Here is a 14,753-nt window from a genome sequence, read left to right as displayed (position 1 = left end):
AACACTTTTGTATGTTTGCATGGCATGGGCTTTAAACATTACAACAAGCATAAGGCTGGAGGAGATAACTTGTTTGAATGCAGTATGTGGTGTAAATATTATGCAGAGAATTCAGAGCATGGAGATTAGAAAACACTTTGGGGTTACAAGAAGTATAATTCCAGTGACTCAGGAGATGTTTAAGTGGTTGGGGCATCCAGAAAAGATGGAGTAGAATAGAAGTGTAAAAGGTTATGTAAATCTTGGATGAGAAGAAGGATGGGTAAGGGTCATTCCAGGAATGGTTGAAAGAGGAGAGGTGTAAAGGTTTTGACTCTTAGGGGGATTGAACATCCATGAGGCTTTTGGAATGTGAGTAAGATAACTTTATGAAGGGATTCTTGGAAGCTGGTTAGCTGAACTTTAGTCCTGGAGGTGAGAAGCAGTGTCTGCTCTCTAAAGGAGAAATGAGGTTGTTGCATTAACCTAATTTAAATGCAAAACTTATGTACGTGGGTACAAGAAAAAAGTACGTATTAGCTTGAACCATAAGCTTATTGAAATACTCCTGATATTTTTTTATTTAGAGTATTTCAGGCATTCTAACATTATTCATCAGCACTAACACTTGCATATAAAAAAATAAAAAGGAATAAATAAGGTTTATAGTCCTTGAATGCTAAGTTTGATTCAACGTATTAATACAGTGGTACCCCAAGTTTCGTACAGCTCCCAACTTGAACAATTATGTAAGTGAGTTATTGCGAGTGCTTTTGTAAGTGTATTTTTGGGGGTCTGAAACAGACTAATATAATTTACATTATTCTTTATGGGAACAAATTCATTTGGTAACGACACTCGAACAGTCTTTTGGAACGAATTATGGCCGAAACTCGGGGTACCACTGTACATGTGAAAACTGGACTATCAAAAACAGGTTGAAGGGTGGTAATAATGCATGGGCAGGGATTGTATTTAGGTCTGGAAAACCAGATTAAAATAGATGATAATTAACAGCCTGTAGTAATAACAGATTTGAGGCATTTTAAATGGGTTTTAAAGTTGTGGGCAGGTTGCTAATTTTTTGCATCATTAGGTAGTGAGTTTCATATTTTAGGGCCTTTTCTTTGTATGTATGGAGTTTCTTAGGGCCTTTTATTCTCCTTCTGAGCAGGTTATGTTGAACATGTTGTATGTGAGTGAGATATTTGTTCCTTGTTTTCTCTGTGTCCTGTATCAGCTTAACCCGTAAACGGTCCAAACGTATATGTACGTTTTTTCAACATTTGATAGTATGTAAAAAAGTAGTTCTTTTTTTTTTTTTTACATTTGAAAATGTGTAAAAAAACTTTGATCTACTTTTTTCTGTTACATTTGAAAATATGTAAAAAAATGTAGATCTACTTTTGGAGCACTACGCATGTGAACGTAGATCTGCTTGGACAGTTTAAGGGTTAAAGAAAGCAATTGAGCACTGGGTCACTGTCTGAACTGAGCATTCTGTATTCTGTCATCTCCCTTTTGTTATGCAGGGCCCTGAATGACCCACATGGGAATTTAATAATAATGAGGAAAGGCTTCATCTCTGCATCAAATAAGAATTTCCAGAGAGGTACTTGATCAGATGTATAGCAGTAGCACCAAGGTGAACAGTGATTGAACTATGGTACCAACTATCTTATAGTATAGTGAGCTTGGTGCTGAAAACATTGTTTTGCATCACATGCTGGAGTACACTCTTAGGCTGCCATCTCAAGCCAGAGCCCCAAGAATTTTCCTGATGATTTTTAATTCCATTAAAGGGCATGACTACTTAGTAAATAGCAAAAAAGAGCCAAGTTACTGAATAGATAAGAACATAAGAAAGAAGGAACACTGCAACAGGCCTACTGACCCACACGGAGCAGGTCCATGTCCCCCCCCGGATTAGACCAATGACCCACCCCCTGGATTATCCCAATGACCCACCCAGTCTGGTCATCCCCACTCAAGAATGGAACACTGTACCAGACACAGCAGCAAAACTAGTCAGGTCCAACTCACACCCACCTTCACCCACTCATGTATTTATCTAACTTATTTTTAAAACTACACAACGTTTTAGCTTCAATAACTGTACTCTGGAGCTTGTTCCACTCATCCACAACTCTATTACCAAACCAGTGCTTTCCTATATCCTTCCTGAATCTGAATTTTTCCAACTTGAAACCATTGCTGCGAGTCCTGTCTTGGTTGGAAATTTTCAGCACACTATTTACATCCCCTTTATTTATTCCTGTTTTCCATTTATACACCTCGATCATATCCCCCCTAATTCTACGCCTTTCGAGAGAGTGCAGATTCAGGGTCCTCAGTCTATCCTCATAGGGAAGATTTCTGATACATGGGATCATCTTTGTCATCCTCCTTTGTACGTTTTCCAGAGCATTTATATCCATTCTGTAATACGGTGACAGAACTGAGCAGCATAGTCTAAATGAGGCCTAACCAAGGATATATAGAGTTGAAGAACAACCTGAGGACTTCTATTATTTATACTTCTAGATATGAAGCCAAGAATTCTGTTAGCTTTATTGTGAACACTAATGCACTGTTGTCTTGGTTTTAGATTACTACTAACCAGAACTCCTAAATCCTTTTTGCAATCAGTAGTATTAAGATCTACATTATTTAGTTTATATGTGGCATGGTTATTTAACTGTCCAACATTTAGAACTTTGCATTTGTCAATATTAAACTGCATCTGCCACTTCTCCGACCATTGCGTCAGTCTATTCAAATCATCCTGGAGTGCTCTAATGTCCTCATTAGAATGAATTGGATGGCCTATTTTGGTGTCATCAGCAAATTTGCTTATGTCGCTATTTATTCCCTCATCTATGTCGTTTATGTAAATTGTGAACAACAACAGGCCCAACACTGACCCCTGAGGAACACCGCTTGTGACGTGCCCCCATTCTGATTTCTCCCCATTTATGCAAACTCTCTGCAGTCTATTTGTCAGCCATGCCTCTACCCAGGAAAAAATTTCTCCTATTCCGTGTGCCCTAAGTTTCCTCAATAGCCTCTGGTGTGGAACTCTATCGAAAGTCTTACTGAAGTCCATATACACAATATCATATCCATTACCATGATCTACCTCAAACACCTTAGTGAAAAAAATGAGTAAATTCGTAAGACAGGAACGCCCCTTTGTAAAACCGTGTTGAGAATCATTAATCAATCTGTGCCTGTCAAGATGGCTACGAATTGCTTCGGCAATTATTGATTCCATAAATTTTCCCACTATGGAGGTAAGGCTTATTGGTCTATAGTTCGAAGCCAAGGACCTGTCACCTGCCTTGTAAATAGGTATTACATTTGCCATTTTCCACTTATCAGGCACTATGCCAGTTTGTAGTGATATGTTAAAAAGATTAGCCAAAGGTATGCTAAGTTCCTCTTTACATTCCTTTAACACCCTTGCAAACAGTTCATCAGGACCTGGGGATTTGTTAGGTTTTAGTTTCTCTATTTGTCTGAGGACCACATCACTAGTTACCGCTATCATACATAGTTTATTATCATCCTGTTCTACGTAATCTATTATTTCAGGAATCTCGCTAGTATTTTCCTGGGTGAAAACTGAGAGGAGGTAGGTATTTAGTATTTCACACGTATCCTTATCACTGTCTGACCAGAGTTACTCTTAAGTGGGCCAATCTTGTCCCTAATCTTACTTCTGTATACCTGAAAGAACCCTTTTGGGTTAGTCTTTGAATCCCTTGCGACCTTAGCCTCATAATCCCTTTTTGCTTTTCTTATTCCTTTTTTTATTTCTCTCTTTAATTGAATATATTGATTTCTTAACTGCCCATCCCCTCTTTTGATATGCCTATATATGCCTCTCTTTTGACCAATGAGATGTTTTAATCTATTGTTCATCCATTTGGGATCATTTTTGTTAGATCTAATTTCCCTACTCGGAACAAAAGTTGTCTGGGCAGCTAGAACTATGCTCTGAAAAACGTCATATTGGCAACCAAGATCACCTACCTGACCCATAGTCAGGACATCCCAATTTAGCCCACCCAAGTAATTTTTCAGTCCCATGAAGTTGGCCAAGCGAAAATCTGGGACAGAGATTTGATTACAGTTATCTGGGTAATTCCATGATATATTGAAACTAAGTGATTTGTGATCACTTTCCCCAAGCTCATCATTAACCTCAAGATTATTAATTAGTGAATCTTTGTTGGCAAGAACCAAGTCAAGCAGATTGTTTCCTCTAGTTGGTTCTGTCACAACCTGTTCTAAAAAGCAATCCTGAACTGTATCAAGAAAGTCACCTGACTCGAGATTTCTTGTCATATTGTTCCAATCAATTTGTCTAAAGTTAAAATCTCCCATTATCACAACATTTTCATATCTAGATGCCTTATGAATTTCGTTCCATAACAGCTTACTGCACTCCCTATCAAGGTTTGGGGGCCTATAAATCACACCCAAAATTAATTTGTCACGTCCCTCGAGAAACTGTAGCCAAACCGATTCTGTGTTCGATGTTTCTAATCTTATATCATGTCTAAGACAACAATTTAAATTTTCTCTGACATACATCGCCACCCCACCACCCTTCCTGTTGACCCTATGCAACACTGTATGACCCTTATGGGTTTTGTGCTTAGTTATGATTGTAATAATAGTAATAATATTGAATAGATGGATGGGTGTCTTGATGCTAGAGACTCTTGATATAAGGAATTTGAGCTATTCTTCCCTGCCCCTTAAGGAAGGTTCCTTGACGTTGGTGAGGGGCTCTTGATCTAGGGAATTGGATCTGTGCTCTATTTCCCTGAATTAAGCATGAATACCTTCCACATCTCCCCCACAGGCACTGCATAATCCTTTGGGTTTAGCACTCCCCCTTGATTATAATATTAATAATCTCCCCTGGATCATTCTTGATTACCTGGTATTCCCCAGGCACTGTATGGCCCTTATGGGCTTACCACATCCCATATATAAAATACATTGTAATGCAGTAGTACTAATAAAAACAATGTGCATTTGATACTGAGTAAAATTCAACATGCTTCATTTGTCTTCCTTCAAGGGAATGGTTGCCGTGATGCAAGTGATGGGCTATTGATTTAAGGATTAGGAGCTACCCTTTTCTGTTAAACCTGATTATCTCCCATTTGTGAGGTGATATATATGAGAGTGCTTCAACTCTTATACCTAAACCATACCCCCGGCCGGGATTGAACCCGCGGTCATAGAGTCTCAAAACTCCAGCCCGTCGCGCTAGCCACTAGACCAGCTAGCCACAATAAGATTCATCCAACTAGGTATATTTCTACACCATAGGAAAGTTAGCACAGGCACCTCTGTGACCACAAATGCAAGTTTTTACAGACGAATCTCCAGCTAGCGTGGCCGTGACGAACTCTAGCTCAAGTCCCTTCACTGCCGTCAACATGACTTAAGAAATCGTAATGACACGATTGCAAATAAACCATACCCCCGGCCGGGATTGAACCCGCGGGCTGGAGTTTTGAGACTCTATGACCGCGGGTTCAATCCCGGCCGGGGGTATGGTTTATTTGCAATCGTGTCATTACGATTTCTTAAGGCACTCTTATACCTCTCAGGGAAAGGTTCCTTGATGCCAGTGTGGCACTCATGATCCAAGGAATTTGCCCTGATTTCTCCTCCATTGGATCGAACCAGATTGTCTTCCATTCTTCCCAGGTGCTCTATAATCCCCTATGGGGTTAGTGCTCCCTCCTTAAAATGTAATAATGTGGTGTAATTCAAACTTGCAAGGGAAATGTAATCTCTTTTTGATAATACAATTTAGTAACTGCCATGTTCATCACATAGTTCTAGATCTTTCAGATATTAACCCTAGTAGGTTTAGTTTTTTTGTTTTGATTATAATGATAATTCAGGTATTAAGACTATGGAAAGGTTATAGTAACCTCTTGGTATCGGATTTAATTCTGGAAAGTTGTTGAACAATGGTGAATGTATTTTCTTCTTTGAGTCGCTCTACCTTGGCGGGGGATGGCTATTGAGTTAACCCTTTGACTCTTGGCACCCTCCAGATTAAAAGCCCCTTCTGTTTTGCCATATTTTAAATGGTAGAAAATCTTTTTCTAGGGGTAATAGCACCAGAAATGCAAAATGAGTAATTCCCTATGTAATACACAGGGAATTACTCAGGCATGTAGTTGGAGGTCCAGGAACACTTTATGAAACAGAGATTTTGCCCACTTTGAGAACTATTTAACATCAATTCCATTGCTCGAACCAACCCAGTTCCCAGCTATTTTACTAGTATGCCTTCTGTACTATCCAGTGATTGCAGGAAACTGCCATTCAGCTATCACAAGGACCCTATTAATTAAGAACCTAGAAGCTGATAATTTAGTCATTTTGTTCTTGTCAGGAAACTCCAATTTAAAGAGAGTCCTAAAGAAACACTAGGCATTCCAGCCACCAAAGCAACTTTTCTCTGTTCATTAATCACTTCCCCAGACCTCTCCTGTATAAAACTTCCTATTCATTTTTAATTATCATATCACCAATCTGAAGGAGGGGTGTTAATGTTGCAGTTTACGAACTGTAGTGTAAAGTACCCTTCTGGCAAGACAGTAATGGAGCGAATGATGGTGAAAGTTTTTTCTTTTTCGGGCCACCCTGCCTTGGTGGGAATCAGCCAGCATGTTAATAAAAATATAAAATAATAATCACCAAAATTTGATGTTTTCCCCAATTTTTTGGCTAATGAATTGGTAGTTGAAGCCTCCTTAGTGAAAAACCATAAAATAAACCTGGCAGGGGGTAGGGGAAGCCCAACCCTTCACTAGGAAAATTGGCAAAATCAAGCATTTGAGGCATTTTTTGGGGCCACCTCCACCCTGAAACCAACTGAAATCTGATTAATCTGTGGACACCAAGAAATGGCTACTCTAAAAAGTGCCCCAAAGTTTTTTTTTACCCAACCACAGTTAATTGTTCCTATTGTGCACTGTATAGGGCAAGATTTTTATTATTATTATTATACTGTGCACACCCACCACATAGATTCATTCCCTCATATTTAGACCAAAAGTTGCTGTTCGCCAAATTTAAGAGCTTGATGAATTATGCATAGATCTACAGATGTAGATACGGTAAGTCCTCACTTAATGTCATTTTGTTACAATGTTGATGAGTAAAGTAATGGAAACTATGGAAAGACTTTTAAATACAGTATCTGGATGGAGGACATGCATTGGCATAACTCTGTTTGCTAATGGCTGTACAAATGAAAGCTTTAAGCTTATTTAAAGATCTAAAGAAAAAGACAGGGTTCCGGTGCTGAAACTGAAAGCATCATGGTTGGTTTGAGGGTTTTAAGAAAAATACGGCACATGGGTTTGTATGTCTTGTAAATTTAAGTTTTAGGAAATTTTATTTGTGATAAGTTGAGTTGTGAATAATTTATTATTTTTCTTCAGACAGAGGTTGAGAAACGACTGTGTCAGGTGACAGCCAAACACAAGAACCACACTGTGTGTCTCAACATAAACTTCCCTCTTACATACCCACGGCAACACACACCAATTTTCAGGTTCTCGTATGGGACTACCATTGACATTTCTTGTAAAACTGATTTGCTAAAAGTAAGTTTGTTTTGATATTTGTGTTATTGCATGTATTTCATTGTTATCTGTTGCTTAATTCATATATAAAAGGGCTTTGTCAAGCTCATTTAATAACAAACTGCAATTTATATTTTTAATGAATAATCTTTTAACTTGTATCCTAACTATTTTCTTAACTTCCTGTTAACTCTTAGTCTAAGTTTGTTCTATGGGCTTCCTGATTATTATATACTTTGAAATAAAAAAAGTAATTTGAATTTTGAGTATTGACATTTATGAAGTGTAACATATTTCACATAGGGCACCTAGGGAATAGAGTTTTTGTTCTTCAAAACCTGTATTATTGTGTTTATTGACAGCTGTTGTGATTTTTGACATCTTGTGCTATTCATATGTTTAGTCTTAAGCTAGGCTTAAGTTTGCCTGAAATGCTCTGCATAACAATGTACTTTCTACATGCACACCTAAATGTCACCCATCTCTGTACAACCATTGTATCATGCTGGAATAAAGATTTTTTTTTTCAACAAATTGACCGTATCCCACCGAGGCAGGGTGGCCCAAAAAGAAAAACAAAAGTTTCTCTTTTTAACTTTAGTAATGTATACAGAAGGGGTTACTAGCCCCTTACTCCTAAAATAAAGATATAAATTACTAAATTTGAAAAGAAAAACTTTTGCTTTTCTTTTTACGTCACCCTGCCTCGGTGGAATACAGCCAGTGTGTTGAAAAAAAATAAAAATATCTTGAACCCTCTACAGTGCCATGTGAATTCCTTTTCAGGTTTTGAAAACTACAGCCAGCCAGTATCAAAGGAAACATAAAGCCTGCCTGGAGCCCTGTATAAGGGTTTTTGTCAATCATTTGAAAGAGTTACTGGTGAGTACAGTACAAAAGTGAAACTAATATGTTCATTGATGAGTTTTGCATAATATAGTAGCAGTTATGGCCACTGGGTTTGTTGCGGCTTATGACACTGCCTGTGTTTCATGACACTGTATCTTCTGACATTGCCTGTATTTCATGACACTGCATCTTCCGTCACTGCCTGTGTTTCACGGCATTGCATCTTCTGTCACTGCCTGTGTTCCATGACACTGCATCTTCTATCACTGCCTGTGTTCCATGACACTACATCTTCTGTCACTGCCTGTGTTCCATGACACTGCATCTTCTGTCACTGCCTGTGTTCCATGACACTGCATCTTCTGTCACTGTCTGTGTTCCATAACACTATCTTCTGACACTGTCTGCTTCTGTATGTATCTGGGAGATAGAATAACCAACTAACTCATTTTGCCCAGCAGTAGTTGAATTATTATCTACTTTACCAGTACATGTATTATAAATTTACAAAAAAACTTTTGTCATATTAAAGCCTGGAGCAACCAATATTACTATAAACATGTGGACTCATGATACCACATGTTTTTATTACAGGGGGATGATAGACTGAACTCTATCGAGACTCCGTTAGGTAATGGATACTCTGGACAGGTGTATGGAAGTTACCAGGATCATAGAGTTCCCTTCCCACGGACATCAGGTGCTAGATTTTCCAGTGCAGGTAGGCATCAAATTTGTAGATGTTATTAGCTTTGTCAGCATCAGTGTTAACAACTCTGCTATTGTAACCTCACTTTCTATTTTGCTAACAGTAATTTTCTTTCTTGTAGGTAGTAGGTTGGTAGATAGCAACCACCTTGGGAGGTACTACCGTCCTGCCAAGTGAGTGTAAAACGAAAGCCTGTAATTGTTTTACATGATGGTAGGATTGCTGGTGTCCTTTTTTCTGTCTCATAAACATGCAAGATTTCAGGTACATCTTGCTACTTCTACTTACACTTAGGTCACACTACACATACATGTACAAGCATGTATATACACACCCCTCTGGGTTTTCTGCTATTTTCTTTCTAGTTCTTATTCTTGCTTATTTCCTCTTATCTCCATGGGGAAGTGGAACAGAATTTTTCTTCTGTAAGCCATGCGTGTTGTAAGAGGCAACTAAAATGCTGGGAGCAAGAGGCTAGTAACCCCTTCTCCTGTATAAATTACTAAATTTAAAAAGAGAAACTTCTGTTTTTCTTTTTGGGCCACCCTGCCTTGGTGGGATACGGCCAGTTTTGTTGAAAGAAGAAGAAGAATTTTCTTTCTTGCTCATTATTCTCTATCTTATCATATAAAAGGGTGCAAATTACAGTATGTCTTAAGTGATGATTCATGATGATTCATGATACATATATTGCCTTATAAGTTAGAATTCTATGTGTAAGTATACAGTGGACCCCGGGTTAACGATATTTTTTCATTCCAGAAGTATGTTCAGGTGCCAGTACTGACCGAATTTGTTCCCTTAAGGAATATTGTGAAGTAGATTAGTCCATTTCAGACCCCCAAACATACACGTACAAACGCACTTACATAAATACACTTACATAATTGGTCGCATTGGGAGGTGATCGTTAAGCGGGGGTCCATTGTATTTGGGATGACAAGGCGGTATTTATTTGGAAGCTATAGTGCTACTCCCTTCCTGGCAGGGTAGTGAGGTGAAGTTGTATGAGTCAACTTCCTCAGTGTACAGTTTTAATCTGAGAGCTACTGTATTTAAAAAATCCTAACTTCTTACAAATACAAATCGATGGATAATCAAATCTGAAAAAGTCATGTATTTTTAGGTTATGATCTAGCTATTTTGGTTTGCATTACAACTTCAGTATTTTTAATTGGCTTTTTTATTAATTTTAATCAGTCTTTAAGTGGGTAATTGTTATTTGCCTTTCTCACCAAAAACTGATCTCCATTAACTGCAAATGGAGTTATAGATATTTTTTAATTGCATCTAGGTTTGGTTGTTTTTATGCAAACTTTCTTAAATAACTTACATTATTGAATTGGCTGGACTCTACAAAGCCTCAGAGATAAAGCTACAAGGTCTTTAATTTTATAGTTGTATTTGTTACATCTATTAGTTGGAGGCAGTGGAGATGTCCTGTTTAAGGGCAATGTGTGGTGTAAATATTATGCAGAAAATTCGGAGTGTGGAAATTAGGAAAAGGTGTGGAGTTAATAAAAGTATTAGTCAGAGGGCAGAAGAGGGGTTGTTGAGGTGGTTTGGTCATTTAGAGAGAATGGATCAAAGTAGAATGACATGGAAAGCATATAAATCTATAGGGAAAGGGAGGCGGGGTAGGGGTTGTCCTGGAAAGGGTTGGAGAGAGGAGGTAAAGGAGGTTTTGTGGGCAATGGGCTTGGACTTCCAGCAAGCGTGCGTGAGCGTGTTAGATAGGAGTGAATGGAGACAAATGTTACTTGGGACCTGACGATCTGTTGGAGTGTGAGCAGGGTAATATTTAGTGAAGGGATTCAGGGAAACCGGTTATTTTCATATAGTCGGACTTGAGTCCTGGAAATGGGAAGTACAATGCCTGCACTTTAAAGGAGGGGTTTGGGATATTGGCAGTTTGGAGGGATATGTTGTGTATCTTTATATGTATATGCTTCTAGACTGTTGTATTCTGAGCACCTCTGCAAAAACAGTGATAATGTGTGAGTGTGGTGAAAGTGTTGAATGATGATGAAAGTATTTTCTTTTTGGGGATTTTCTTTCTTTTTTGGGTCACCCTGCCTTGGTGGGAGACGGCCAACTTGTTGAAAAAAAAAAACGAAAAAAAAAAAATTACAGTAGTAGCACTTTACGAGACATCAAAGATTAAGACAAATGGTCTTTATTTTCATAGATTTAATTGTAACAGTAATAATAATAATCTTTATTTCTACAAGTACATGTACATGCCTTGCTGACATCAGTGATATACTACTGTATAGAATGCCCCTTGTTATGCAGAGCATTTCGAGCAAATTAGGTCAGTTTTGTCTCAGAATGCCACCCACACCAGTCAACTAACACCCAGGTACATACTGCTGGGTGAACATGGACAGTAGGTGCCTTAAAGAAACGCATCCTAATGTTTCCACCTGTACCGGGGATCAACCCCTGGACCTCATTGTGTGAGCTGAGTGCACTAGTAGTGGAGCTAAGCAGTATTGCCATGAGGGAGACAAAAGTTTTCAAGAAGAAACTAGACAGCTTCCTTCTAGTACCAGATCAACCAGGTTGAAAAGTCTATAAGGGCTTGCGAGCTACTAGCACAAACAGCCTGATTGACCAGGTGGTCAGTAGGGAAGATTGAACTTAAGCTGCAGTGGAGGTAGAAAAGTCCTCAAAACTGACTACAGGTGAAACAGGCGACAATAAATTCAGAATTTTTTCTCTTTTTCACAGGGCTATTAGTTTGTTTTACACGGCCGATGTTTATGAAGAAAGGATCTTCTCGGACTGAGTCGTCAACGCCACGGTCCCTCTCTGCCCTTGGTGCCTACATTAAAAATTACATGGCTCAGAAATCAAGCACTGTGCCAACCTCTCCTAAGTACAGCTACATATATCCTGCTCTAAGCCACAGCCCATCAATTGAACACAGTGTCTCTATTTCTCACTATTATTATCAAGACAAGGTATGTTAACTGCTACAGTAACTCTGTTAAGTTTATATTGTTGTTTTAATATGTATCCAAATGTTGTAACATTTATATTAAGATAATTTTGTTAGAGTAAAAGCAAAGGTGTAAATTGTCATAGGAGTTTTCTTCACTTTGCTCAGGTATTGTTCATTATTACTGTATGTTGAGCTTTGCTAATGTTCCTTCCCTTATTGCTATTGTAGTCTTAAGCCTAACTTGACTATAAATAGTGTATCATGTTGAAATAAAGTTGTATTTGTATATTTCATAAGTAATTTCAAATAATTTTTCACATAGACATTAAAATAAATGAATAAAAATAAATACAGAATAAATTCCAGAAGTATGTTCAGGTGCCAGTACTGAACGAATTTGTTTCCATAAGGAATATTGTGAATTAGATTAGTCCATTTCAGACCCCCAAACATACACGTACAAACGCACTTACATAAATACACTTACATAATTGGTCGCATTGGGAGGTGATCGTAAAGCGGGGGTGGGAATCGGCCAGTGTGATAATAATAATAATAAAAATACTGTAGTTATTGCAAAATTAGAAGACATTGAATTGTACACACAGAGTCCAGGCTTGGGCACAGCGTTCTGGACAAACTAAAACCTAATATAATGTAAGACTAATAGAAAATAAAAAAATATTGCACTTGCAGTACATACATACAAGTATATTAAAAATAGGCATAAAATAAAAGTAATTCTAATAAATTGAGTTTACATCTAAAGTGAAAACTTTTATAGACAATAAATGTATGTTAGGGTATTAAATTTAAAATAGCAAGATTTTATTAAAAGACAAAGTGAAGCCAATTATTGCTAATCTCTTGTTAATCTGACCATTTTTAGTCTTTGATTCTCAATACCAGATTTCTAATAGCTCCCTAATACAGTACATGTACTCCTATTTTTTTTTTTTCAGAAATTTAAAAGCAAACGTGGCAAAAATGAGGATGAAGTAGGACGATCATTCAATGTTGGTAGTGTGTTAATATATGATGTTAAATCCCTGATGCCTTTATCTAGAGATCTTGGAGCATCTTATGTGTAAGTTTTGTACTTCCTTTTTCTACTAGTATGTACTTTGAATAGGAAGAATAAAAGAAAAAATACCGTGGCTGTAATAGATTATAGATAACACACACACACACACACAAGAGAGGAAAATTATGATGGTGTTTCAGTCTGTTTTGGATCACTGTCAATGGTCCAGGACAGGCCAAAACATTGCCATAATTTGAGACTTTGAATGAGCCTCACAGAATTTTGAGCAAGTGTGTAAAATGGTTATTACTTTTAAAAAGTTACAAATTTCACCATGCTTACCATGCATGGCATACTTTCTAGGAGAGGGCCAGTATTCTATACATTAGAAAAATTCATGATATGATATTGACTTTATAAGATTGATGGTTGTTTTCAGCCAGGGATTTCATGAATTTGAAACATCCAAGACACAGAAAGCAATTTTTTTAAAAGTAGATATGAAAAGTAACTTATCCCCTCCATCATTCCTAGGAAACGATGGAGGGAAGGAGTAAAGGGGGGCTTTGTGTGCAAGGGGCTTGCACATCCAGTAGGCATGTTAGATAGGAGTGAGTGGAGACAAATGGTTTTTAGGACCTAGCAAGCTGTTGGAGTATGAAGGAGTGAAGGGATTCATGGAAACTGATTAGCCGGACTTGAGTCCTGGAGATGGGAAGTACAATACTTGCACTCTAAAGGAGGGGTGAGAATATTTACTGTTTGGAGGGACATTTGAACTGTCGTATCTACATGCCTCTGGCAAGACAGTGGTAGTGTAAATAATGGTGAAAGTGTTTCATTTTTGGGTCACCCTTCCTTTGTGGGAAATGGCCATTGTATTAAAAAATGGAAATTAACAGTAATATTACAGACTGAGATGACAAATTGTATGACAGACTGTTAAATTAATTTCATGACACGAATGTGTCTTAATAGTTCAAGTGGTAATAGAACACAAGTAATCAGCTTCCTATTGCATAGATCAGCTATCTGTCAGGTCTCAGTCTAAACCAACTCGAGGCATTTATATATTCTTCATTACTGGCAAAGTATGGTGATACATACACATTTGTGTTCTGTTGGACCGAATTTTCTTGGCCAACCTTTTTTGTCCCCAGTGAGTTTGATTTGGATAAATTTATTCTAGTAATCAGGTGAATAGTAAGAGATGTGTATCAGTGAGAGAGAGACAGAAGTTGCTGATGGATCATATTGTTTTAGAAATGAACATTATACCTACACTCTACAAAACGCTGTTGTTCCACTTTAGTTAGTGGTACACGGATGGAAAGATACTAAGCAGAATGAGGTTCATGTGTATATTATTCTAGGACCTACTGCAGTGCTGCTGTAGATGTTTTCTTATAGTCATCAGGGTTTATCCTTTTTCTCTGAGGTTCAGTACATTTTTCACTGATAATGAGCAATGAAAATAGATTATCAATTGCAAACGTCAGGAAAATAATTTGTTTGTTCGAAAAAAGTCTAGAATGTTCAAAACTTATTAATTAAGAGATGAATAAGTAGAAAGATATCAAACCTACCATCATGTAAAACAATTACAGGCTTCTG

At 37.7% G+C, this 14,753-nt stretch overlaps 1 protein-coding gene across 5 annotated transcripts in view; it reads left to right on the top strand.

Moving 5' to 3' along the window:
• The window catches only part of Wdr59 (WD repeat domain 59), a 123,732-nt gene that overhangs the window by 45,318 nt on the left and 63,661 nt on the right, over positions 1-14,753 (top strand). For all 5 annotated transcript variants that reach the window (XM_053784557.2, XM_053784553.2, XM_053784554.2 and 2 more), the window contains exons 12-16: positions 7,467-7,631; positions 8,397-8,492; positions 9,054-9,180; positions 11,902-12,134; positions 13,078-13,202. In XM_053784557.2, coding sequence (XP_053640532.1) covers positions 7,467-7,631; positions 8,397-8,492; positions 9,054-9,180; positions 11,902-12,134; positions 13,078-13,202 — 746 coding nt within the window. The remainder of the gene's footprint in view (positions 1-7,466; positions 7,632-8,396; positions 8,493-9,053; positions 9,181-11,901; positions 12,135-13,077; positions 13,203-14,753) is intronic.

This window comes from Cherax quadricarinatus, chromosome 60, assembly GCF_038502225.1.
Source record: "Cherax quadricarinatus isolate ZL_2023a chromosome 60, ASM3850222v1, whole genome shotgun sequence".
NCBI lineage: Eukaryota > Metazoa > Arthropoda > Malacostraca > Decapoda > Parastacidae > Cherax > Cherax quadricarinatus.
The sequence above is the reverse complement of the archived record's forward strand: the minus strand, read 5'-3'. Positions and strand labels throughout refer to the sequence as shown.